The sequence below is a fragment of the Ochotona curzoniae genome, unplaced genomic scaffold, assembly GCF_017591425.1.
Source record: "Ochotona curzoniae isolate NIBS_2020 unplaced genomic scaffold, NIBS_Ocur_1.0 contig_2861, whole genome shotgun sequence".
Lineage (NCBI taxonomy): Eukaryota > Metazoa > Chordata > Mammalia > Lagomorpha > Ochotonidae > Ochotona > Ochotona curzoniae.
Genome location: NW_024465620.1, coordinates 3,064,046 through 3,089,130, shown reverse-complemented (window position 1 = coordinate 3,089,130; position 25,085 = coordinate 3,064,046). Strand labels below are relative to the sequence as shown.

The 25,085-nt window shown below is 66.4% G+C and overlaps 3 protein-coding genes across 7 annotated transcripts in view; 1 reads left to right on the top strand and 2 right to left on the bottom strand.

Moving 5' to 3' along the window:
* Positions 1–25,085, top strand: part of LOC121155054 (leukocyte immunoglobulin-like receptor subfamily B member 3) — a 163,604-nt gene that overhangs the window by 62,112 nt on the left and 76,407 nt on the right. The window lies entirely within an intron of this gene.
* LENG8 (leukocyte receptor cluster member 8) lies at positions 347–9,440 on the bottom strand. 4 transcript variants are annotated; one of them, XM_040978072.1, is made up of 16 exons: positions 9,325–9,439; positions 7,967–8,059; positions 7,349–7,502; positions 6,950–7,051; positions 6,578–6,688; positions 5,813–6,062; positions 5,526–5,667; positions 5,190–5,393; positions 4,729–5,007; positions 4,482–4,622; positions 4,116–4,401; positions 3,579–3,680; positions 3,432–3,500; positions 3,187–3,316; positions 2,902–3,109; positions 347–1,512 (listed from the first exon to the last, which is right to left on the bottom strand). In XM_040978072.1, exons 2-16 carry the CDS (start codon positions 8,002–8,004, stop codon positions 1,350–1,352), a joined length of 2,379 nt encoding a protein of 792 aa, XP_040834006.1. In that variant the 5' UTR covers positions 8,005–8,059; positions 9,325–9,439; the 3' UTR covers positions 347–1,349. The 4 variants fall into 4 exon arrangements, with proteins under 4 accessions (XP_040834006.1, XP_040834005.1, XP_040834003.1 ...); XM_040978071.1 differs by lacking the exon at positions 347–1,512 and having other exon boundaries at positions 2,320–3,109; positions 5,526–5,664; positions 9,325–9,440; XM_040978069.1 differs by lacking the exon at positions 347–1,512 and having other exon boundaries at positions 2,320–3,109.
* On the bottom strand, positions 12,740–23,780 carry TTYH1 (tweety family member 1). 2 transcript variants are annotated; one of them, XM_040978093.1, is made up of 13 exons: positions 23,655–23,780; positions 21,511–21,689; positions 19,844–19,955; positions 19,035–19,255; positions 17,348–17,443; positions 16,827–16,899; positions 16,498–16,573; positions 16,316–16,371; positions 16,128–16,220; positions 15,933–16,025; positions 14,397–14,539; positions 13,132–13,212; positions 12,740–13,005 (listed from the first exon to the last, which is right to left on the bottom strand). In XM_040978093.1, the coding sequence occupies exons 1-13, from the start codon at positions 23,778–23,780 to the stop codon at positions 12,972–12,974; spliced, it is 1,383 nt and encodes a 460-aa protein (XP_040834027.1). In that variant the 3' UTR covers positions 12,740–12,971. The 2 variants fall into 2 exon arrangements, with proteins under 2 accessions (XP_040834027.1, XP_040834026.1); XM_040978092.1 differs by lacking the exon at positions 12,740–13,005 and adding an exon at positions 14,215–14,260 and having other exon boundaries at positions 13,147–13,212.

The window sequence follows — 25,085 nt, the reverse complement described above, 5'->3', positions numbered from 1 at the left end:
CTGAGCTTCAGGGACCTGGTGCTCCAGGGCCGCCATGTGCTCTGTGCCCTGCCCCAGCCCCCGCTGGACGGCATGGTTCGAGCCCTGGGCCAGAGGCTGGAAGCTGAGGGGCTGCGGGTGCTACAGCCTCCTGGAAGCCTGCACCCCCACCTCACCCTGGCTAAGGTGCCCCATGGCTCCAGCGTTTGCCTCCCCGAGCCCGCACTCTGCCTGAGTCCCGAGGCAAGCCAGCCCCTGGGGAAGGTCTGGCTGTGCCGCATGCGCAGGGCAGCGGGTGCCTACCAGTCCCTGGCGGAGATCCCCCTAGGGTGATCCCCCGGGGCACAGGAAGCAGGGGAGGCCACGCTCGCTCTCTCTTTTTCTTTATTTTGGTTTCTCTCAAGCTTCCAAGTGCTGTGCAGTGTCCAAGGAAAGAATGGAGGGGGAGGGGGAGAGGGGGCAGAGGAGGAGCGTCGGGAAAGCGGCAGCCTGACAGTGCAGCTGTGGCCAAGCTCCGGCACGGCCTCCGTACACGGCAGAGGGGGAGGGAGGGCCAAAAAGAAAGGGAGGAAGAAGAAAAATAACTTAAATCAACACACACATAAAGAAAAGAGAAGGAAGCATGGCGTGAGCTGTGATCCATGGAGGCGGGGCCGTTTACCTGTGCTGAACCGAGGGAGGAGGGGCGGGAGGGAGGGGGAGGGGAGTCAGAAGAAACATGGGGGGCAGAGGGGAGGGGACATGGAGACAACTTAATACAACTGGAGACGAGGCGGCCCGGCCGCGAGCTCCCGCGATGGCCTCCGGTCCTCAGCGGCTGCTGGCGACGGCGACACGTGGCGACGGCGTTTCCGGGCGGGGGCCGAGGCTGGGGCACAGTCTTTACGCGGCTCCCCTGAACCCAAACACGGAGGCCCCACAGGGCTGGGCAACAAGAGTCTGTGCTGAGGCTGACGAGGCGGGCGGAGGGCAGGTTTGCGGGCGCCCCCGCTGAGCGGGCCTGGGCTGGACGGCCTGTCTTCTTGCCAGCGGCCCCGGCATGGCACGGGCCGGGCGTCGGGTCGGGCACAGCCGGAGTACAGCTCGAGAAAGAGAGAGAGAAAACACTGAGACAGCATTAGTGTGGAGGAAGGCAGCGGCCGGCCTGCAGACCACACCCACCCGCCCTCCCGCCACCCCTCCCCTCTGCGGCAAAAATAAAAACGTAGAAAAATCTCTGTACAGACTCCCCGGAGGCGGGGCGGGGGGCCACTCGTCCTGGAGCGGCCCCCCAGTTAATATACAACAACCCAAGTCCATGGCTCAAAAACAAATCCGCGACGCGGCGCTGGGGGGCTGTGCCCGCCCCCCGCCCCGTGCTGGCTGGGTGCTCAGAAGGCGGACAGCTGCGCCAGGCTGAGGCGGCAGTCGACGCTGGAGTTGTCCGGGCCCGTGTAGGCCAGGCCCAGGGGCTCTAGGAAGGCCCGGCAGGCGGCCTCGCCCTCGAAGGCCAGCTCGGCCTGCAGGTAGGAGACGGGCAGCGCAGGGCGGAAGCTACGGAGACAAGAGGAGAAAGCGATGAGGCGGGCAGGGGGGCTGCGGGGGGCCCCACCTGCAGCGAGTGGGGGCCCCCCATGCGGGCACCCACAGGACGCTCGCGGCACAGTGCCCTCTGGCTTCCCCAGCCCGTCCCACCTCCCCCCTCGGGGGCTTGGGGGGACCCGGGGTGGGGCTGTTGGCCCCAGTCCCGGATATGCCCCCCCTCGCCCTCACTTACCTGTGCAGGGGGCCAGGGAGGAAAGGGGGGACCCCGGCTGGCTCCTCTGCTGAGTGAGGGCACAGCCCGCGGGCAAGGGGAGGCAGAGCTGCCAGCACTACCTGGGAACCTAGCCCTGGCACAGGCAGGGCATGTCAGCCACCACACTAACATGGCAGCTCTGGGTGCCACAAGAACTCTACCCCCAGGCACCCACTAGGTGCTGCTGGCAGCTGCTGTACTGAGCTGCCACTGTTCAGGTCCCACACCCACAGTGGCAGGTGACACCTCGGGAGGAGCAGGGTATGGAGGGCACTCCACAACGGGGGAGCACTGAGACAGCAGGGACCAGGCCAAGCAAGAACCCACCGACGGGGCCCATGGCCACCACGCACGCACCGACAAGCACACAGGCATGTGCCCACCAGCACGCTGACAGCTGTGTCCTAGCAGCCCCAAGCAGGTTCGGCCTCTCCCGAGGCTGCCCGACCTGAGCTGGGCCCTAGGACGCGCTTCCTCCCCGGGCCTGCCAGCTGCACTCCAGGCCATGCCACAGCTCCCAGGGGCCCTCACAGACCACCAGCCGCCCTGGCCAGGGCTTCAGGTCTCAGCACCACACGTGGGTCAAGGGACCCTGTGCTGCATGCCAGCACACCCAGCTATGACGTCACTGTCTAGTGCCCCCTTGGGGCAGCTCAATGCTGTGCCTGACACCACCATGGTACACAGGAGTCACGCCCCCAGCCCAGAGTGGTCACACCGAAGGACACACTCAGCAGGGCAGCGGCCATTCCCACCGCCCTCAGCATCGCTGGCATGGCACGTCAGGTCCCTAAGCTTTCCTGTTACTCTGTACGGAAGCGGGGGCAGAGGTGGCCTGATGCAGTTTCTCTAGAGAGCGCCTGCCCGAAGCAGGCCAGCTCTCCCGGGGGAGCCGAGAGCCCGGGAGGAGACAGCCCCTGAGGCTGCTGTGGCCAGGAGAGGCAACGGGAGACAGGGCCAGGGAAAAGGTGCCCAGAACACAGCAGGAGGGCGCCAAGAGGCCCGCGTGGAGGAAGAGGTGAGGAGGGAGAGCCGCCGGGGCAATGGGGGAGGCTGGCGGGCCAGGCGCAGTCAAGAGCAGGTTCGGGGGGCCCGAGGCGGCAGGCCCACGCGGGCAGAGGGCAGGAAGGCACAGGGCCACATACGTTTTGATCATTGCCTTGAGGGCAGCCTTGCGCTCCCGATCTGCAAACTTGTCCACAAGGTAGCCAGACATACATGGCGCGTGGCTGTAGAGCCGGAAGAAGCGGTGGTAGTTGCCCAGAGCCCAGGCTGCCCGCAGTGCCAAGGCGTGGGCCACGCAAGGGTCTGCCTTCAGTTCCCGTGTGAGGTAGGCGAGCTCCGTGGTGATGTCTGCACCAGGACGGGAGGCTCAGCGGCGGGCTCCTTGGGGCCCCGGGCCCCCCGCCCCCAGGCCTGCCGTCTCTCACCTCCCGAGTTGTTGGTGAAGATGTAGTAGAGGATCCGGTAGGCAGTGAACTCACCCACGTTGCCCGGCAAGTTCTCGGAATACAGGGATTTGAGCTGTGTCTGACACTGGTTAAACTCCTCATGGTCCCCCTGTGGGCAGGAGCACAGGGAGAGGGCGGCTGAGGCCAGGGCACCGGGGCTGCGGCGGGGGGCACCGGGGCGGCGGCGGGGGGCACAGGGGCTGCGGGGGCGGCGGGGGGCTCACCTTCTCCAGGGCGATGCGGGCGTGCGTCTCGTACACTTCAACCGTGAACTCAGTGCGGACGCCTTGCACCTTGGGTGGGGGACAGCGCAGGGTCAGCCCGCGGCCCAGAGGCGCCCCGCCCCAGCCCCTGCCCCGCCCGGGCCTCACCGTCAGGTCCTGCCGAATGGACTTCATCTGCTCACAGGCAAACGCGTAGTCCTGCTTCTCCTTCCAGTGGGACTTAACCATACACAGTGACTTCTTCAGAACCTGGCCAGAGAGGAGAGCTCAGGGTGCAGCTCGGGGCGGGTGGGGGGAGTCAGGGTGCAGCCCGGGGCGGGTGGGGGGAGTCAGGGTGCAGCCCGGGGCGGGTGGGGGGAGTCAGGGTGCAGCCCGGGGCGGGTGGGGGGAGTCAGGGTGCAGCCCGGGGCGGGTGGGGGGAGTCAGGGTGCAGCTCGGGGCAGGGGCTGAGCTCAGAGAGTAGCTTGGGGTGGGAGGGGGGTATCCAGGCCCATAGCTCTACAGACAGGAGACTAAATTGAACTGCCGTATGGGCCTCTAGGAACAGGCGACCCACAAGGCAGGTCTGACCCAGAGAACATCTCCGACACAGCTGATGGGCTTCCTGTGGGCTCAATGGTGCCTACCCCCAGCAGGCACACGCCACTGCCCAGGCTCCTCAGCCCTGCCCTTCCTGGCACTCACAGACACAGGGCGCACGGTGGACGGGTCCGGGGCACAGGTGAGCCGCAGGTAGTGCTTGGTGATGTCGGGACAGGTGCCCACAATCTGCAGCTCCTGCCAGTCGGGGTCAGCCCCGCTGGCCTCTAGGCTGCCCATCTGCAGCACCAGGGGCTCCAGGCGCAAGCGGCGCGAGTGCCCATGCTGGAAGCGGGCAGCACGCTTCTGCCTCTTCAGCTCGCGCTCTGGGTCCTCGCACTCCAGTGCCGCCATCTTCTTGCGGCTGCGCTTGGTGGGTGCCAGGTCGTGCCTGGGAGAGACCAGGTGGGGAGGCAGACATGAACGCTGGCCTCCGGCTCTGGCTCCCAGCTCCCCGACCCCGAGTCTCACCTCTTCCCGCGCTGCGCCCTGCCACGGCCCCGGTCCATGTGTGCGCCTCGCCCACCACGGCCTTTGGGGGGCGGGTTCCTGCGGCCCACAGGGTGACATTCATTCCCTGAGTAGGAACTGTCGGTGTCCGAGTGGGAGTCGCTGCGAGAGGAAGCCGGATATAAGGCAGGAACAGACCCCACCCGCAGCCCCTGGGCCGAGGTCAGGCAGGTGTGCCCACCACCGGGAGCCCCCCGAGCCCCCACACCTTCTGCGGAAGTGGCGGGTCGGGGACCTGGAGGAGGAACGGGAGCGGGAGTCCGTGCTGGAGGAAGAGCTGTTGTCCTTCATGAAGACGTTACGGTTGCCGAACTTGGCGAAGCTGCTGCCCCGGGCGCGGCCGGCACCCCCTGCACCCGGAGTCCCTCGCTGGGCCTGGGTGCTCCCGCCCCTCGCAGCAGAGCCAGCGCCCCTGGGAGGGTGCAGGCTACTTGGAGCCTCCCACCGCTTCTTCTTGGGGCTCTCGGGCACAGGCTCCCGGGTCAACCTAAAGACACAACGGGGCAGGCGTTGCCTCCTCTGCCGCGGACTGCAGGAGACCAGCCAGGGCCAGCTCCCAACACCCCGCACGGCAGCGTTCACCAGGCGACTCGGCTGCCGTGGTACAGAATGGGCAGAGGGTGCCCGCGGCCCCAAGCACCCCGGCCCCTCCCTTTACCAGGAGCGCACCCCGGCAGTGGTTCCCGACTCCAGTCGATGGTGTAGGCCGAGCCGTCCTGCAGCCGCGCCTGCAGCACCTCCTTGAGCAGCTTCTCGGTGCGGTCCTTGTCCTCCTCGGACTCGCAGGCCGTGAAGCAGCGCTCCACGTACTCCTTCATGTCCTGGGGCCAGTCGTCCGGCTTCCCGGAGAGGCCGCCCCGGGGCGCGGGCCCGCTGTGGAAGAGCCACGGGACTCAGCACCCCGAGTGGCCCTGCACACCCACACGTGGGTGGGTCTGTGCCTGCCTCGTGCTCAGGACCCTGGGGAGGCTCGAGGAGTGAGGAGCAGGGCGGGGCACAAGGCACCTGTGGTTCTGGGCTTTCTCTGGATTGGGCTGAGGGCCAAAGCCGCTGTGCTGGGCTTCCGCACTGGAGCCGAAGTTCTGGTTGGTCACAGCAAATGGCCGCTTCTGAATGTTGAACTTGAGCCCTCCGGTCCCAGGGGCTGCTGTAAGACCAGCACAAGCAGGTGAGGCCCCTCCCAGGTGCACAGCAGGGCAGGGGGAGCCTCCCACACAAGCATGGCTTCAGAGCAGTCCACGCCGAGATCCCAGGCCCCCACCAGCACCGTGCCCTGTGTGTCCCCAGCTCACGTTTCATGCGGTTCCACAGCTGTTGGCCCTTCTTGGGCTTGGCCGGCTCCGTGTAGTGTGGTCCATAGGCCTGGCCCACAGCAGGGCCTGCCTGGCTGTGCTGTGTGGCAGGTGCTGTCCCAGGCTGAGGACCACTGCTCAAGGCCTGAGCCCCGTGGGAGGGGTTCGAGGGCTGAGGGGGCTGGGCAGCAGGCAGCTGCTGCGGGGGCGCCTGGTAGCCCAGGCTCTCGTCCAGGCCAGGGACCGGGGGCTGCGGGAGGAAGCAGGTACTGAGCGTGGGAGGGGCTGGGCTGGCATGGCCCTCACCACCACACCCCTCAGCCCCCAGCAACGGAGGGACACCACCATGACAGCTACTCCTGGCACGGACACCTCCACACGAGTGACCACAATCACACAGCACAGCCACAATGCAGGTACCACGCTCCCACGGAGGCAGAAACCATGCAACAGACCTCGGCCAGGACTGGCCAGGCAGCACAGAGCTAAGCCCTACAGCTCTCCCAGCCTGGGTGCCAGCTCCCCCAGGGTACGCGCCAGGTGCAGAGGCATGTACGGGCAGGGGGTGTACGCACACACAAAAGCACCAGGGAGGGCAGGCTACGTGAGACTGCAAGCAGGACACCAGCTGCCCCATCTCAGTCCCGGCCTGAGCCACACCCCCACCCGGTCCCGAACACTACGCCCTGTCCTCACTTGCGGGCCAGGAGCTGCCCGGCAGCTGACTCCCCTGAGCCGACGGAGGGGGTGGCGGTGCTGGGTTACCTGGTTCATCGACCCTTGGTGCTGGGGGGCTGACGGCTGCTGGGGTGTGGCTGAGCCGTAGGAGCCGCCCATCCCGTACTGTGACGGGGAGCCGTAGCTCTGGTACACGTTCTGTGGAAGGCACGGAGGGAGGGCGGGCTCAGGGGCCGCTCGGGCACGACCCCCCAGCTCTCCACTGCACAGGTGCAGCAATTTCCCGTGGATATTGTTGAAAAAACAACGAAGACAAGCCTCCAGCAGTCCCGCTAAGGGCGCCATGGCAGCCACATGAGGGTGGCCCTCCCAGGCTCCCAGGAGGGCTGCGTGCTGAGAAGGGTCAGGGGCAAGCAGGGTGGGCCCAGGAGGGTGAGGGCACAGCGGCCCAGCACTCACCATGGGGTAGTAGTAGCTGTAGGGATAGGTGTAGCTGTACTGCTGGTACCACTGGTAGTACTGCTGCTGCTGCAGGGCCGACGCCTCCGCCTGGGACACGTACTGCGGGAGGCCACGGCGTCAGCACGCGGGAGCAGGCCACGGCGTCAGCACGCGGGAGCAGCCCACACGCCCGGCCAGCTCCGCGCGGAGTCAGACCGAGCGTGTGCCCCAGGGAGCGAGGCCCTGGCTCCTGACCTGACTGGTGCGCACAGTCTGCCTTTCCTAGGGAGCCAGATCCTTCCTCCTCCAGCAGGCCAGGCTCTGCACCTCTCCCGCAGCAGCCCCCACAGGGCCTCTGCGCCCCTCACACTCCTGCCTCTCCCACAGCATCCCCCACAAGGCCTCTGCGCCCCTCACCTGTGCACCACTCACGGGCCCAGTGCTGCTGGCCTTGGAGCTGCCGCCGGCTCCAGCCTTGCTGATGCTGGCCAGGGCCTGGCGCGCCTTCTCCCATTCGGGATTCTCGTGTGTGGGCGTCTCTGCCCCAGACACCATGCTGTACTGAGAGGACCTGCAAGGGACGTGGTGTCAGCCTGCCCTCTCCCAGCAGCACACGGGAGCACAAGACAGCCAGCAGCAAACGGCAGATCCTGAAGGCCTTCCACCGGGCCGTGCACCCCTGGGGCCTGTGAGGGACAGAGGTGACCCACAGAGGGTGCCACCCAGGCCCAACACACTGCAGAGCTCAGCCCCACATGACCCAAGGACACTCAGGGCCCAGAACCTCACGGCCAGCAGCGAGCGGCCCCACGTCCCAGCCTTAGGGGCTCCCGACTGTCCAGCAGCAGCTCCCACTCCAGGAAAATGCAAGGCCTCGCAGAAGGGCACGAGGCCTGGGCTGCCCTGGCCTGCAAGGCGAGCCCTCTCCCGTGGAGTGGCAAGGGCCAGCGCACCCTCAAGGCAGTCCGTCTCCACACACAGCCTGCAGAGGACCCCAAGGGACAGCACTGAGCCCTCCCCACCGGCCCCACTAACCAATCCGTGCTCCGCTGGTCACCCACGTTGGCCGCCATCTGCACCTTGGGGCAGGAGGGGTGGATCTCGGGAGCCAGACTGCTTTCTTCCTGTCTGTGAGAAAACAGGGAGTCAGGGAGACCCCAGCAATCAGAGGCCTGCTACGCTGCAGGAGAACCCAGGCACAGACTCAGGACACAGGGAGGTTGCCAGCCACCAGGCCTGGCCGGGAGGACTTCCACTGGCGGACAGGGAGGGATGGGAGGGCGAGGGGGACCCCAGAGAGGGTGGAGGAAGGGGGCAGGGGACAGGAAGCGCAGAAGGGACGGCAGAGGGCAGCTCTCTGGGGGTGCAGGGCTGATCCCAGAGTGGAACATCTTCACACGTCACCCCACTCCCAGAGGCAGGAGGTAGACGAAGGCACCCCAAGGGAGCCCACGGAGGCAGACCCCCAGAGTCCCCTAAGGGAGGCAAGGCAGGCCTGGGAAGTTGGGGTTAATGAGACAAGGTTCTGGGGTTGCCTAGCAAGGCCCAGGAGAAACAGTTTTGGGGATTCATTAAGAGTGAGGCCAAGAGAAAAGCTGTGACGGTTCAACTGGTTAATCCTGCTCTTGCAGGCGCTGGGATCACAAGTGGGCGCCGGTTCATATCTCCGACTGCCCTTGCTTCCCATCCAGCTCCCCGCCTGTGACCTGGGAAAGCAGACGAGGACGGCCCAAAGCCTTGGGACCTGCACCCGCGTGGGAGATCCCGGGGGGAGCTCCTGGCTGCGGCCACTTAGGGATCTATTTGAAACTCTTCCTCTCAGAACAGAAATTAGTGTTTGTTTAAAAACAAGATAAGTAAATCAGCAGTGGGGTGCAGAACAGGGAAGGGTGTTCCGGAGGCACCGCCGAGTGCCTGCGCTCCCATGGGGTGGGTTCAAAGGGCAGTCGGGCCGGGGAAGGAGACCCTACGGGGACGCGGGCGGAGGGGCGCTGGGCAGGGCCGGCCGCCCGAGGCTCACCTGGCCGTCCCTGCGCACTCGGGCCGCCCGTCGCCCGGGACAACAAGTCCCCACCCTAGAACCGCGAGCTCAATGAGCGCCCGCACCATTCCAGGCTCGGGGAGCAGGCCGCGAGCGCGCACCGCCCCCCCCCCCGCCGCGCAGGCGCACTGGCAGCACGCGCGTGCCCGAGCCACCGTCGCGCAGGCGCACTAGCTGAGCGCACGCGCCCGAGCCCGCCGCCGCGCAGGCGCACTGGCTGCGCCGGCCCGCCACACCCTGGCGACGCTCGCACTCGACGTCCGTTGCTGCGACGGACGAAGACCTCGGCGCGTCGCCCCGAACGGATAAACGCTCCTCGCCCTCCCGCCCGCTCACTGCGTCCCGTACCCACCACAAGCCTTCACTCCCGGGACTCGTCGGAACCGTCCAAGACGGAACCGCCACGGCCACCACCCTGTTCGGCTCTCCGGCTCGCTCCGGGCTTCCTCGGGCTTTGACCGCCGCGTCCTGACGTCACACGGAGGCCTGTCCCCGCCCCCCACGCACGGCCAATGGGAGCCGCCAGACGGGCTTGGGCCCGCCCACGCGGTGACGCAAGAGGCGCCGGCAGACAAACCGGAAGACAGGTCGGCGACGGTGGCCCCGCGGGGACAAGTGCGGGGGCCGTGATGGCGGCCTAGCTGGGGACAGGGGTGGACAGGGGTGGACGGGCGGGCGACAGAGGCCGAGCTGGGGTTGGGGTTGACGGGCTGGGGACGGGGTGGACGGCGTGGACGGGGTGGATTGGCGGGCGACGGAGGCCGAGCTGAGGTTGGGATGGACGGGGTGGGGACGGGGTGGACGGGGTGGGGACGGGGTGGACGGGGTGGACGGGGTGGACGGGGTGGACGGGGTGGGGACGGGGCGACGGAGACGGCCGGCCGCGGCTCGGGGGGCGGCGGGGTGTCCTCCCGGAGCCCACCTGAAGCCCATCCTGGGGGTGAGCGTCCTGCGGCATCCGGTTGGATCCGGTGTGCGTGTATTTATTTGTTTTTCACTAGCTCAGCCGTCTGTGTCCTTGGAAGCCGCTGTTTATGACAGTATTTTTATGTTGTCGCTTTGTTTTGTTTCTTTCCCCTCACCCGGCAGCATTCTGTGTATTCTAGCAGAGTAAAACAAAGATGAAGCAAGCGTAGGAACGCATCTCTAAGTATCGTGTGAGTTCTCACTTTTTGTTTTTAATATGTCAGTGGAAAGTTGGCGGATCCCTTAGGGAGACTAGACCGATTCTGTCCTGGAGAGAGCATGGCTGTGCGGGCGCTTCCCTGACGGTGTGCGGCTCCGCTGCTTGTCCCTGTCTCCCTCGGGCTCCTCCTCCCTTCCTCCTCCTCTTCCTCCCTTCCTCTCTGTCCTTCTCCATCCCTCGCTCTCCCTCCTCTGCTCCCTGGCCCAGCTCCCTTGCAGCTCCCCTACAGGTGAACCGGATACTGTAACCGTGCTTCTGTTGGGCTGTGCCTGTGCTTACAAACCTGTCCTTCTGCTGTTTGGTTTCTGTTCTCACTCCCATCTTTCTTCTTTTGCTGCTTTTCCCTTCTGTTTTCTGCCCTGGCCTTTGTTTGTTTGTTTGTTTTAACTAAAACAGGCTCTTTGTTTCCCTGAGTAGTGTTGGATTCAAGGTTCACACTGTGCCAGGCCTGGCTGGCACCTCCTGGGGTGAAAGGGCATCGTGGCCCCATCAGGCCAGACCCCGGCCCTCTCCCTGTCTCTGTGTCTCCTGCCTGTGAGGGCAAGGGACAGCCATGTTGTGGGTGCCTCTCTGTGATGGCATCAGGAGGGGCATCCCTTTGGGGGGGTCACAGGGGCAGAGTCCTATCCTGTGGGGTCTCCAGAAAGCTTACATCTCCCTTCACCCTGGAGGACCAGCAAGTGGATCTGCGGCAGACACCAGCTGTGTGGAAGGCTGGGTGTGCAGACTCCCCACGCAGGGGCGCTGGCTGGGGGCTAAGGTGTCCTGGACCCTGGCTTCTCGCCACCTGGGACTGGATAAGGTTCCAGAATGACTTCCTACAGAAGGGTGGGTACCCCAGCTGACGCCCCTGGGCCCTCACATGGTGCCTGGCTATGTGCTCCTAACAAAGGCAGTGGATGGGCAGCCTCGGGCATGGCCGATTCAGGTCTCCTCCTGTCAGACCCTCCCGAGCTCTGCAGCTCTGCCAGGGGCCCAGGCTTGCTGCTAGGCCCTCAGGGGACAGGGCAGGCAGTGCTCCCTCAGTCCCTCCAGCGGGCTCTTCTGGGGCCTCCAAGGCCAAGAGGAAGGTGCCCTGCCCATGGGGCGCCACTCCCTGTGGTGCCTGCTCCCTGCACCCCCTCCCAGGGGGTGAAGGAGCTGGACAGGGCTCAGGCAACAGTGTTGGGGAGGTGTGTGGGCGTCTTGCCCTGGGCGCCTGGCCTTGGCCTCATTCCTCACCCTGTGCCCACCCCTGCTGAGCTCCCAGGGCCCCCCATCCTCCTGGCCCTGCCCATGGCCAGCAGCTCCCAGGGTTGGGGGCAGAGCCAAGTTCAGGGCCCACCAAGTTTGGCTCATCTCCCAGCTGCCTGGGTTAAGGGGAGCCAGCCCAGCCCCCAAACTCCATCTTAATGGGAAGTAGAAGTCACAGTAAAACCCAGGTCCAGGGCGCCCAGCGGTGTGGCCTGTCCAGGATGGCAGGCCTCCAGGCTGAGGACAGCAGGGACACGCAGTAACTCCAGGGGCTTCAGCAGGGAGGGCAGCCCGCAATCCCATGACAAATGCATCTGAGCTGTGCCCACAAGACTGGGCAGCCGGGTATGCCTGCTTCCAGAGCCTCTGGGGACCAATGCGTTTTGGGCCTGAGGTGTCTCCCTGACGCCCACACATGTCTGGGCATGTCTGTGGGGAGATGGGCAGGAATGTGGACAGCACACAGGGTGCCCAGTGGCCACGAAGCCTCGGAGGGACTGCCCACGGAGTCTGGGGGCGCTAGCATCCACAGCGCCTCCTGCATGCCGATGTCGTGCACTCGTGACCCACGTGTGACAGCTATGGCACCCAAGATCCTGCCCACCTCCTTCAAGGCCAGGCCTGGGGACCCTGAGGCTCCTACAGAGCTGGGCCAAGCTGCCCTCTTGCCCACCTCCCGCCCTGGTACCCTCTGCTGTACAGGTCTCTCCCGGCAATCCCAGCCTCTCCCAAGAGGCCTGCCGTGCCATGGAGGATTAGGGGTGTGTGTGTGCGTGCTGCTGCACCGTGGAGGGCTCGTGGTGGGGTGCAGGGGGCTGTGCAGCAGGGTGGCCCTCCTGGCTCCGGCAGCGTGGTGCTCTGACAGCTGCAGATGGCTGAGTGTGGATTTCCAATTTGGTACCAAATAAACTGGTCGTTCCATCCGTTTCCGTGAGCGTTCCCAACAGGACTGGTTTCTGCCTGTGCATGTGGCTTGTGCATTCCCGCAGTTGTCACGGAGGTCGCCTCCCTGCCCTGGCAGGGGCTTCTTGGCCTTGCCCTCCAGACGGCACCATCCACTCGCACCATGAATTACCCCGACTCGGGGACAGTTAGAGCTCCCACTCTTGTGTTTAGAATCCTTTGGCTGCCGGCTGCCGGGAGCGCCGCTTCCTGCCTGGCCGTGCTGCCTGCCACCTGCACTCCCCAAGTCTATTTCTGGGCCCTCTCTTGCTGCGGGGGTGTCTGCCTGCTGTGCTGGGACACGCCTATCGCTGGTAGAAACAGCAAAGAAAGGTATTTTTAAACATGCTGGGGAACACAGCACCTGGCGTGGACAGCCGGCGGCGTCAGAAGGACTCACTGCTGGTAAAATAGAAGTCTTCCCATTTATTTCAAGTGAACCCTTGCAAGTTAGTGCCACAAGTTCCAGTCCGGGGTCCCAGGCCCAGTGGGGCATGGCAGGGCCAGGGGGATTCCTATCCCCTAGCCCTGGTCCTTGGCTTGGCCCATGGGTGACCCCCAGGCTAAGGACGGATGGGGGGTGCAGGATCAGGTGGGAGGCAGCCCGGCTCGGGGTGTCCATTGCCAGGAGCATCAGGTTAGTGGGGTCTCCTCCGGCAGCCAGGGAGGGAGCTGCTGAGAGAGGCAGAGGCGGGTCTGACGCTGGGTGCAGGTCACTGATGAGTCAGCACATCCACCCGGACTAGGGGACTGGGGGTCGGGGCACTGTGGGCCCAGGGCTGTCACCTGCGAGCTCACCGGAGAGGGGAGGCGGGCTCCAGGCAGGCGGGGAGGAGGGGCTCAGATAGACGACTGCCACTGCACAAAGCGCTTGGACTCCTGCCCGGAGACGTGGCTTGAGTGGCTGCCCGGGCTCACCCACAGAGGGTCCAGCCCCTCCTCCCTCAGACCCAGGGGTCCAGCCCAGCCCCTCCTCCCTCACACCCAGGGGTCCAGCCCAGCCCCTCCTCCCTCACACCCAGGGGTCCAGCCCAGCCCCTCCTCCCTCACACCCAGGGGCCCAGCCCCTCCTCCCTCACACCCAGGGGTCCAGCCCCTCCTCCCTCACACCCAGGGGTCCAGCCCCTCCTCCCTCAGACCAGGGGTCCAGCCCAGCCCCTCCTCCCTCACACCCAGGGGTCCAGCCCAGCCTTCCTCCCTCACACCCAGGGGTCCAGCCCAGCCTTCCTCCCTCACACCCAGGGGTCCAGCCCAGCCTTCCTCCCTCACACCCAGGGGTCCAGCCCAGCCTTCCTCCCTCACACCCAGGGGTCCAGCCCAGTCCCTCCTCCCTCACACCCAGGGGTCCAGCCCCTCCTCCCTCAGACCAGGGGTCCAGCCCAGCCCTTCCTCCCTCACACCCAGGGGTCCAGCCCAGCCCCTCCTCCCTCACACCCAGGGGTCCAGCCCCTCCTCCCTCACATCCAGGGGTCCAGCCCCTCCTCCCTCACACCCAGGGGTCCAGCCCCTCCTCCCTCACACCCAGGGGTCCAGCCCCTCCTCCCTCACACCCAGGGGTCCAGCCCAGCCCCTCCTCCCTCACACCCAGGGGTCCAGCCCCTCCTCCCTCACACCCAGGGGTCCAGCCACTCCTCCCTCACACCCAGGGGTCCAGCCCCTCCTCCCTCACACCCAGGGGTCCAGCCCCTCCTCCCTCACACCCAGGGGTCCAGCCACTCCTCCCTCACACCCAGGGGTCCAGCCCCTCCTCCCTCACACCCAGGGGTCCAGCCCCTCCTCCCTCACACCCAGGGGTCCAGCCACTCCTCCCTCACACCCAGGGGTCCAGCCCCTCCTCCCTCACACCCAGCTCCAACTCCTCCAGAGGCCCAGGCCTGGTACCTGAGGGTTGAAGGGGTCATCGTCGTCCGTGTCATCGTAGCCATCACTGGGGTGCGATGCGGGGAGTGGCAGAGAAGCAGGATGGGGCACCCATCAGGAAGCTGCCTCCCCCCCAGCAGTGGTGCCCTGGTGCTGCCCGCCTGTCCCCTCCCCCGGAAGTCTGCCCTCTCTCCCCTCCTGACCTGGGCGGGAAGAGGGCCCAGGCGCGGGGCAGGCTGCACAGGGCGGTGGCCAGGGCCCCAGCGGACAGGAGGGAGCACAGCAGCAGGAAGAGCAGGCCCTCCAGGGCATCCTCACACAGGCCCCGCAGGGCGGCGCCATAGTCCTGGGGCAGGGCAGGGCATCAGTGCACAGTAGGGCTGCAGGCCACCCCCATTTCACTGCACCCCTTCAGTCCCATCAGAACCACAGCAGGACAGTCCGCACCCCACCAAGCACAGGCAGGCTTGAGCAGGGCATTGCCTTCCTGTATCATGCTCACATGGGGCACCCTGTCCCCCAACGCTGGCTGCTGTGGCCATCACCCAGCAGGCCCTGCTCATGGGTGCAGCCCACCAGCCTCCTCCCCCAGCACCGCAGCCGTTCAGCTGGCCCCACAGGGCAGCTCTGGTGACCAGGCAGATCAGCAAGGTGGGCAGAGATGTGCCCTGTGGAAGCAACCAGGCCCCAGGGTGGTGGAGGTGCCCCTGAGGAGGCCGGGGCTGGCCACGCAGGCCCTCGTGGATCAAAGGGAACCTCTTCAGGGTTCAAGGTAAAAGCAGCATGGAGCTGTGGGTGTGGCGGGGAGGAGAGGCCCGGGCAGGCAGCAGGGCCAGAGTCCAGCCGGGCTTCCCGGTAAGGGCCACTTAGGGAGGCCCAGGAGGGGAGGAGCTGATCTGCACACCCGGCCAGGACAGGACTGGCCGATGCAGCTGAGGCACTGGGCAAGCAGCCCGCAAGGCCAAGGCCAAATTCCCCAATGCTCCAGCCCTCCACGGGGGTGGAAAACAGCCAGAGCCCAGAGTCCCACAGTCAGTCCTGCTCCACCCCGGGTCCTTGGTCCTGGAGCCCAGCTGGGTGCAGCAGAGGTTCTGACCCATTTGCCCCAGCTCACACGGCGAGTCCTGGGACCCTGTGAGCCCTTCAGGGGGTGCCTGCAGCCATCTGTGGCTCTGACACTGGCCCACTAGGGAGCGTGTAGTTCAGGCAGGGGCAGAGAGGGAGGTAAGGGTGCCCGTGGGGGGCAGGGGGACAGGGGGACAGGCCAGTCTGTCCTGCGGCCAGGCCCCAGGAGGGTGGGTGGTAACTCCTGGAGCAGAAGGGGGTCGTGAAGAGAGTGGCACCCGGACCAGGACTCGGCGCCTTGTGTTAGCTCTCCGATTGGGACAGGCACCCTCAGGGCAGGGGTGGGAGGGGCTATGGGTGCAGACCCGCCCTAGCAGTGAGCTTTCCAGCCCACACAGCCACCACTAAGAGGTTGTTCTGGCGCCCAACAGGCAAGAAGCCTCGACTCTGACACGCTCCCTGCCTGCGACTGAGCAGCCCACAGCCCACAGCCCACCACAGGCTTCCCGCCCACCTGCCCTGCGAGGGAAGGACTCTAGGCGTAACAGGTGTCTTGCAGGCGGGCACTAAGTGATAAACAGGGATGGGTGGGTCTTCTCAGGGGCGGGGGAGGACCGAGAAGTGGGGTTCTGTGGATGCAGAGGGTCCCCGGGGAGGGGACAGGCAGGGGTCACCTTGTGCAGCCCGCGGCAGTGCAGCAGCGCCACCAGCTGGTGGAAGTCTCCTTCCGTCACATTCAGTGTCTCCTCCAGGGACAGCAGAGGCTTCTGCAGTGGGAGCACAGGGGGCTGTTCCTTATGGCAGCGCCCGCCCACAGCCCTGGGCGCACCCCGTCCCAGGCTCCGCCCTATCCCAACCCCCACACGGACCTGTGCGGAGGGAAACTGAGGCACAGCTTCACGCTCCAGGCCCTGTAGCTGCGAGTGAATGTTGGCCAGAGCTCGCTGGGACAGAGTCAGCCTCTGTGGAAAGATAGGACAGGGACAACCGGGTGGTCGCTGCTCAGCGGTCCCACGCCCGGCCCACCCCCACCCGCTTCCCCCGGCCCAGCCCGGACCTGCTGGAAGGGGTTGGACACCGCCTGGTTGCAGAGGAAATAGTAGTTGAGGATGTCTGAAGTGGGGGGGACAGCAGGCGAGGCAGTAAGTAGGGCTGTCCTCGCTCCCCCCCAGGCCCACCCTCTCCACCACCCTAACCCTAACCCGCTCACCTCCCCCACCCCAACACAGGTCCAGGCACCTGAGCTCAGCCCAGTCTCCTCCTGGGTCAGGTTCAGAACATAAGTATCAGGATTGGAGCAGAAGTCGCTGAGGCCCTGAGCAAGGGCAGGGTGGGGCTCAGACGCCATGCCAGCTAGTCTCCCAGCCCTCCTCCCGCAGACCAGAGGTCCAGCCCCTCCTCCCTCAGACCCGGGGTCCAGCCCAGCCCCTCCTCCCTCACACCCAGGGGTCCAGCCCAGCCCCTCCTCCCTCACACCCGGGGTCCAGCCCCTCCTCCCTCACACCCTGGGCTCCGGCCCCCAGCCCTACAGCCTTCCTCTCAGACCCCAAGGACCACTCTGCACTCACCACAGCCGTGGCCGCCTCCAGGCCCATGGAGGCCCAGCTCAGCACCAACACCAGGAAACTCATCACCGTCATCCTGGGGAGCGGGAAGGCCCGGGGACCTTAATCCCCCCTCACCCCAGCCCAGCAACCCCTGAAGCCCAGGATCAGAATTAGGGGCCAGAAACGGGGGGGAGGGGGACAGGCTGGTGCTGCTGACGTCAGACAACATCTGGCCCACGGGGTGGGGGGTGGCGGGCCATGAACCTGCAGCTGCCTTCCCTGGAAGGCTGGCTGGGGACCACAGGCTCCATCTCCCGGGCTGTAAGATGGGCAGGCCTCTCTCAGCGGCAGGTGGTCTGGTCTGACCGCAGGCTGACAGTGTCAGGAGAGGCCACGGCAGGCACGGAGCCCCAGGAGCCTCACTCTGCTCGGGGCTGGTCTAAGACAGGCTGGGAGGGTCCATGGTGAGACCCTATGGCAGGGAGGAGCTGGGCATGGCTTGGAAGGCACCATCCCACCCGTGCCCTTGGTTGCCCACTCACACGACCACCAGCCACTTGCTCTGCTTCGCCAGGCCCAGCAGCGTGAACAGGCAGACCAGGAGCTCCAGCAGCAGCAGGAGGACGTAGGCCAGCCACCTGCAGGGGTCACGGGGCATCCCTGAAGCAGCGGCCACGCAGCCTGGGGCAGGGGCGTGGCTCCCAGGACGCCAGCCGTGCCACGCTGAGTTGTGGCTGAGTGTGTTGGACTGTACCCAACAGACTCCACGCAAGCTGTGAGCAGGGACGGTGCCTGGCCTCTCAGCCAGGCCTCCCCAGTCCCCTCCAGGTGGCACCAGCCAGGACTTCCCCGCACGTCTGGGGTGTCAGGAGGCAGGAGCTCCCGCCTGCCCCCCAGCTAGCGGCCGTGAATCGTCCCAGGCACTGCTCCTCGCCAGCCCGTGGAATGACCCCAGGAGGTAACAGCCCATGGTGCACTTGAGCAGCAGCTTCACTCCGGTTTACAGTGTGACTTGAAACAGGTGTGATTGGGGGCCACACTAATCCTCCACCCGCAAATGCCAGCATCCCCTAAGGACGCTGGTTCAAGTCCCGGCTGCTCCACTTCCCATCCAGCTCCCTGCCTGTGGCCTGGGAAAGCAGCGGCGGACAGCCCAAAGCCTTGGAATCCTGCATCTGTGTGGGAGACCCAGATGCTCCTGACTCCTGGTTTCAGATCAGCTCAGCTCCAGCCATTGTGGTCCTTTGCGAAGCGAAGCAAGAGATGGAAAATCATCTATCTCACTTTCAAATAAATTAAAATTGGAAAATCTGTTTTAAAAAGAGAACCAGATATAACTGCAAACTTCCCCATGATTAAGGAAGAAAATGTCCATGAGGTCCCCACATGGCCCACACATGACTGACCGTGTGTCCAGCATCTCCTGGAACGTGGGACCTACTTGCTTCTCAAAGACACTTCCTGGGGATCTGTCCCACCCCGACACCCTCCTCAGCTGCCCCTGCTGGCCTTGAGAGAAGGCACAGCGTGGGCGGGAGTCCTGCAGCCCTGGGCACAGCTGTAGCACAGCCCAGCCTGGCCCTGCTTCCTCCTCTCTTGTCTGTCCCTCACCAACACACATACACAGTGTGTCAGCCTCTTCGGAGTCTCCAGGCCTCAGTGTGCCATAGGCAGGGTCCCCAGGGGGCTGCGAGAGCGAAAGCCAGCCTGCAATGAGGACACCGCCCCGCTTGCCGGCTGCCGGGCAAGGTGGCTCCCCCGGGTGGCCACTCACTCGGCTTGTCCCTGCCAGGACCGGGCCGTCCTGCTCGGCCTTCCCTGAAGCCATGCTCACCTTTCCTGCCAGGTGGCACAGCCAGGTTGACCTGTTTCCCTCCTGGTCCCACACTCGCTGCGGGACAAGTCCCGTGGGCTCTTGCTGGTGGCTGTGTCCCCGCCCGTGGCACTCGCCACTGCCTAGCGTGATTCCCATTTCACAGGGATGGGAGGGGCCGCGGCAGAGGGTGAGCACGCACACATGCCAGCAGGTGCCAAGTAAATGTTGGCAGGATGAAGGCAGGCGTGAGTGAGTGAGGGGGTGGAGTGCAGAGAGAGGGCCCAGGGAGCCACGTGGGAGTGCAGTCCCCCCAGTGCCCCCATCACAGCTGCCAAGTGGGACTGCGTCTCCCACACACTGTCAGCCCAGCCCCTGGCTGACAACGGCGGTGCCCAGTGCGAGGAGACCCTCACCTGTACTCCTCCACGAAGGCCACCTCCTCAGCCACCTGCAGGGGGCTCAGGGGCACGCCCTGCCAGAAGGCCAGCCCCTGCAGCTGCAGGGCCACCGCCTCGGCCTGCCGCCGGGCACCCCGGGCAGCAGCCACCAGCTCCGTGCGCTGGGCAAGCACCTCCTCCAGTGTGGTCAGCTCCGTCCTCACCGCCTGGTCTAGCCTCTCCACCGTCTCTGATGCCTGGTGGGAAGTGCAGGGTCTCAGCTGTGCGGGGACATCCTCGAAGGAGCCCCAGGTGGAGGGAGAGGGAGCTGGGGTCTGAGTTTTGGGGTCCCGCCGTAGGGGTGATCAGTGGCTTGAAACTGTATGTATGTACAGGCCAGCTCCAGAGCTGGGGTCTTGTATTACCCCCTGAGTTGGGGTGTCAAGTCAGGTCTTGTATTTTAACCCCTGTGTTGGGGTCCCAAGGCCCAGAAACTGCAGCTGGAGGTGCTAGGTCCCAGTGCCCTCATGGTCAGGCCTGGAGGTCAGGCCTAGGGGCTGGAGCCAGGGCCCTGAGGCTTGGGGCTGGAGCCTGGGTCTTGGGGCTGGAGCCTGGGTCTTGCGGCTGGAGCCTGGGTCTTGGGGCTGGAGCTGACCCCCAGGGCAGGGATGGGTCCTAGTGTGGTCTCTGCTGGACCTGTAGTGCCAGGGGAGGCAGTGAGTGCAGGAGTGAGCCAGCAGTCCAGACCCGCAGTCTCAGTGGGTGGGGGCGCCTGGCTTTGAGTTGCACCCCTTGGTCCCTGAGCAGAGCTCCCCTCAGCTTTGCTTAGGCTGTGGTTCCCTCACCAGGTGGTCGATGGCGCTGAGTGTGTGGTTGGCATGCAGCAGTGCAGAGCTGAGTTGGGACACCCCATCGCTGGTTTCACTGTTGCCATAGAAACCGATGCCAATCCCGATGCTGAGAGGAGCAGGGGGGAGGGGGAAATCAGCAGGTCCTGGGACCCTGGGGTCCCCACTCCTCCACTCCACCTCCTCCCTTCCCCTCCTAGACCAGGCTCCAGCCCACCCCCCCATCGGTCTAGTCTGTCATGGGAAAATCTCGGCTGGCTGCAGCCTGGCCCCCCCACCCGTTACCAAGGCAACAGGGAAGGCCTCACTCCCCCGGCTGCGGGGACGTCATTGTGATGCTAATGGTAGGCGGGGTGGGGGGTAGAGAGCCCCCGATTTAACTCGCGCCTCCCTGTAGTGGGGGCCTGTCCTGCCCAGCCCTGGGAGGGAAGGCCCTGCTCTCCTGCAGCCGCTCTCTGCCCCCATAAGCCCCACCATTGGCTGAGCCTCCAGTGCCCAGTGTCCCCTGCTCTGGAATCTTGGGGTCAGGTGCTCCCCGCCCCACCTCCCTAGGGTTCCTCGGAGTGCAGCCACCATGTCTCCTGGGCACCCCGTGCATGGAGCGCCCAGCCTGGTTTCAGCCAGCCAGCAGGGAATGTGGGAGGGAGGGTGGCCCAAAGGCTGGGGGTGGAGGGGGCGCCCAGCCAACACACAGAGCTCCATTGTAGGGCCCAAGCTCCCCCCACGCCCCGTCTGTGCCCCCACAGTGGAGGGGCGAGAGCTGGACACGGTTCCCAGCCTCCAGCCTCGCGGGCCCCCAGCCCAGCCCTTGGGTCGGGCGCCTGGTGCCCCCACCCCATTGTTCAAAGTCCCACAAAGCTCCCCTTGTCCCAGGGCTCTGGGGACTGGGGCCTTTGTCTGCCTCCGCCCCCACCTCCGGCCCCCGTCCACCACAGCTTTGGTTGGCTTGGATACAAGGAGCCCAGCCCCCAGCCACCCCCAAACAAGTGGGGGGCCGCAGGGAGTGCTGCTGGCCACTCCCAGCTAGCTGCCTGTGGGATCCAGCAATGCCAGGTGGGGCAGCTGTCCAAGACCCCAAAGGTGCTGCTGCCAGTGAGGGGCCTGGGGTGGGGGTCCCAGAAGCAGCCCCCCCACTCCCTGAGGGGCCCAAGCCTCCACTCCACCTCCTCTCCCCTCTCTTCCTGTCAGAACTGGACAGGACCCTTGATGCCAGAAGGAAGTTGAGCTTGTTCAGCTCGGCCTGGGCAACTGGCCTGTGCCCTGACCAGGGGTGGCTAATCAACTGCTGCTGGCTGAACGCGTGGGGGAGTGAGGCAAGGGCACCATGAGGGGCCACAGTAAGACGTCAGGTGTAAGGCAGGCACTGCCCTTGCTGGTGGGAGACAGGCGCACAGGAAGGCCCATTTCACAGATGTACCACCTGGGCCTCCAGAGCTGCCTATCACGCACCCTCCACCCCCACCCTGAGCCCTCACAGAGCCACGCCTGCCCCTGGAGCCTCAGTCGACCCATCCACCCAATGGGGACAGTTTTTCCTGCTAAGAGGCTGGGATGGGACCCAGTCGCTGTCTGCTGGCCTGCTCACCACCCCGCCCCTGGATGCTCGGGGCTTCTGGGTGGGGGGGTGCTGCCTCCGCTTCCCACCCACCCCGGGGCCCCATTACCAGCCGACGAGAAGGGCAGCAATGCAGCTCCAGGTCACGCAGCCTCCCCCGGACTGGGGGCTCTTGGTCCCTGGGGGCTCGGGGGGTCGGCAGCAGCAGAAGCGGATGAGGTAGACAGCGATGAAGATGAGGCTTAGGCCCAGGCCCAGACCTGCTAAGGCCGCCACCAGCAACAGGGCCTAGGGAGGGGGGTGGGCCAGGGGCCACATCAGGCATGTCCTGGACTTGGGGCTCCCCCTCGCTGCAGGGCCTGGGGGGCCGGATCAGGGATGGCACAGTGGAGGCACTGCTAGCCAGAAGGGGGCCAGCCTCCTGCAAGCTGGCAGCTGGGGCTCCGGATTTAGTGCCAAGGGATTGAGGGGAGCCCCCGTTTGGGGGTGCTCAGCCTTGCTCTAACCTCCACAGGCTGCGTGACCTTCAGCAGGGCCTCCTACTGCTGGGCCTGGCTTGCCTCCTCCCAAGACCTACTGCGCCCCCAAGCCCAGGACTCTGTGGGACCCTGGATTGGGGAACTACTCCTGGTGCTGTGTGCAAAGTGGGGGAGGCACCTTCCCACCCCTCCTCCTCGGTGCGTGAGCCTGTCACCCAGGCCTGGGGCTGTGTGTGTGTGTGTGCAAGACTCAGAGATGGGGGTTGTGAGGATGGGGCACAGAGAGAGACGGACACAGGCAGAGACACGGCATGGAAAGAGGGGCGATGACTAGACGGCAGTGTGACAGAGACCCCAGGGGCCAGTCAGAGCGGAGAGGGTGGCAGAGGTACACGGTGCTGGCGTGAGCTCGGGAGGTTGGTGGGGAGTGTATGGGGCCCTCTGCCTTGCGGGACCTTGGCACCAACCTGTGCAAGCCCCCAACACCCCGAGGGCCCCAAGGGGGCCAGAGTTCCCCCTGAGCCACACAGCGTACAGAGCAATGCCTGGCTTGGAAGCTCCCCTCTGTCCTCACACCTGTGTGTGAGACACGTGTGTGCACTGTGTTTCTGCCATGAGTGGAGACGGGGTGTCATGGGCACACCTGTATGAGGGCACCTCAGGCCCCTCGCACCTCACCACCAGTCTGGTGGCGCGTGTGTGGGTATTCATGCGTGCTGTGTGTGACTGAGCACCTGAGCCCCAGGTGGCAGGAATGTGCTTGGGGCTCGCGACTGTGGCTGCGCGTGTCCCCTGCACTGACCCTGACTGCGGCCGTGGGGAGCCACGGGACCCCTGGGCGGCCTGGAGCCGGCGGGGAGGTGGCCACGGTGGCTGCGGTTGTGTAACCGAGGCTGTGGGCGAGGGGATGGCCATGCCCGCGCGGCGGGGAGAAGGGGCGGATGGAGGCTGCGGGAGAGCTCAGGGCTGGGCTACAGCCGTGACCCAAATAGCTCTGGATGCAGCACGCGCCCAGCCCCCGCCCCCGGCGGGGACCCCCAATCCCTCCCAGCTCTTCCAAGCCCCAGCCCCCTTTCTCTGGACAGTACAGGACACAGGGGAGGGGCCAGAGGGCCCGCGCCCCAATACACACACACACCTGCTCTGGCCAAGCGTTTCTCCTCATTAATGTCAAAGTCAAGGATTTGAATTAAACTGGGTCGGCTGCCCCAGGCTGGGTCCCCTTCCCCTGGGGGCCGCGGGGCTCCCACCGCAGCCCCACCCTCAGGACCGAGCCCCCCACTCCCAGGGCCTTTCCTTGCCCAACTTCTCCCCCTGCCCTCCCTCCCGCAGCCCCCTGGCAGCCCCTCCTTCCCGGGACAGGCTGCCAGCGCCTTGCCCGCCTGATCCTAATCCCCCTCCCCCCTTCCTGAACCGGGGCGCCCCCCGCCCTTCTCTGAGCCCCGACCCGGGTCCCACCCTAACTGGGGCACGTCCACCCGCTCCGATCCCACGGGGGCGGGGTCCTCTCCTGTGACACCCAGAAGACCTGCCCTCAGGCTGCCTTCCCAGGCAGTCCTCTCCCCAGGAGAGCCCTTTACTTAGGGAGTCGGGGGTCCAAGTCTCCAGCAAGCCCCCCACTTAAAGGTCCTAGGGCCTAGTCTCCCTGCGCCCGTCCCAGAGGCAACCCCTCAGGTGTGGGTGCCCTACACGCCCTTCCCCTCGGAGACCCCAGAGTCCAGGCTGGGCGTCTGGCTCAGCCGTGGGTCAGACCGGCCCCAGGCCCCCGTCGCACCTGCTGGTACCCCTGCTCCTGGGGCGCGAAGCCGCTGGGCACCGGGCGGAGCTGGAAGTCGGCGCGGGGCAGCTGGTGCAGCAGATGCACCCAGGCCGAGGGCCGGTAGCCCGGGGGCGCCCCCATGGCCCCCGGGGAGGGGGCAGCGGGGCGGACGCCGGGGCCGCGGAGCCTCGGGAGCCTCGGGAGCCTCGGGAGCCGAGCGGGGCGCGGGCGGCGCGGGGTCTGGCGGGGCTGGGGGAGCGGGCGCAGGGGGAGGGGAGGGGCGGGGCTAGGGCGGGAGGGCGGGGTGGAGGCGGAGCCTGGGCGCGGAGATGGGCGGAGCCTTGGCTCAGGGCGGGGCGGAGCCTAGGGCGGGAGGGGCGGGGTGGAGGCGGAGCCTTGGTGCAAGGAGAGAGCGGAGGCTGGGCTCAGGGCGGCGGAGTCTAGGGGCGGGGCTGGGCGGAGCCTGGACGCGGAGATGGGCGGAGCCTAGGGCGGGAGGGGCGGGGTGGAGACGGAGCCTTGGTGCAAGGAGAGATTGGAGGCTGGGCTCAGGGCGGTGGAGTCTAGGGGCGGGGCTGGGCGGAGCCTGGGCGCGGAGATGGGCGGAGCCTAGGGCGGGGCGGAGGCTGGGCTCAGGACGGGGCGGAGTCTAGGAGCGGGGAGAGGGCAGAACCAAGACACGGGGTCTGGTGCGGCTGGGGGAGAGGGCACGAGATAAGGGGGCGGGCGGAGCCTAGGGGCGGAGCGGGGGGGGCGGAGCCTGGGCTGAGGGCGGGGCTGGGGACACGGCACAGGGTTGGATCCAGAATGGGGGCGGAGCCTGGGCGCGGGGCGGAGCCAGGACGGGGGCGGACCCTAAGCGCGGGGCGGGGCCGGGAGGCGCGGGACGCTGCTGCCCCTGGCGGCGGCGGCGAGCACTGCGCGCTCCGCCTCTGCCCCGCACCGGCCACCGGCCACTCGCCTGGTGCGGGCAGCGGCGCCACTGGAGCCTCTGGTCGCTCGGTCCCTGGCTCTCAAGTGCGTTCACCCTCGCAGGCGGCGTGGGTTCCGGGAGCCGAGCCCCTTTGGAGAACTGTGCTAGCCCACACCCACTGAGCCCAGCGTCCAGATGCCTGGGGCTCGGCCATGCTGACAGAGCTGCATCAGTGTCCCCTGTGAGCGCTGGTTCGTGTCCTGGCTGCTCCGCTTCCAGTCCAGCTCCCTGCTTAGACGACGGCCCAAGTCCTTGGGCCCCCGCGCCAGCCAAGCCCATACTGGTAGATGCAGCTGCCTGGACAGTTGAGTCTTCTTCTACCCCCGCCCCTGAGTGCTGTAGGTGCCCCACCCCCAGGGTTGTGCCCTGTCACCCCCAGAGCAGTGTCTGTGCCCCCCAGGGTTGTGCCCTGTCCCCCCCAGAGCAGTGTTTGCGTCCCCAGGGTTGTATCCCACCCCCAGGACTGTGCCTCT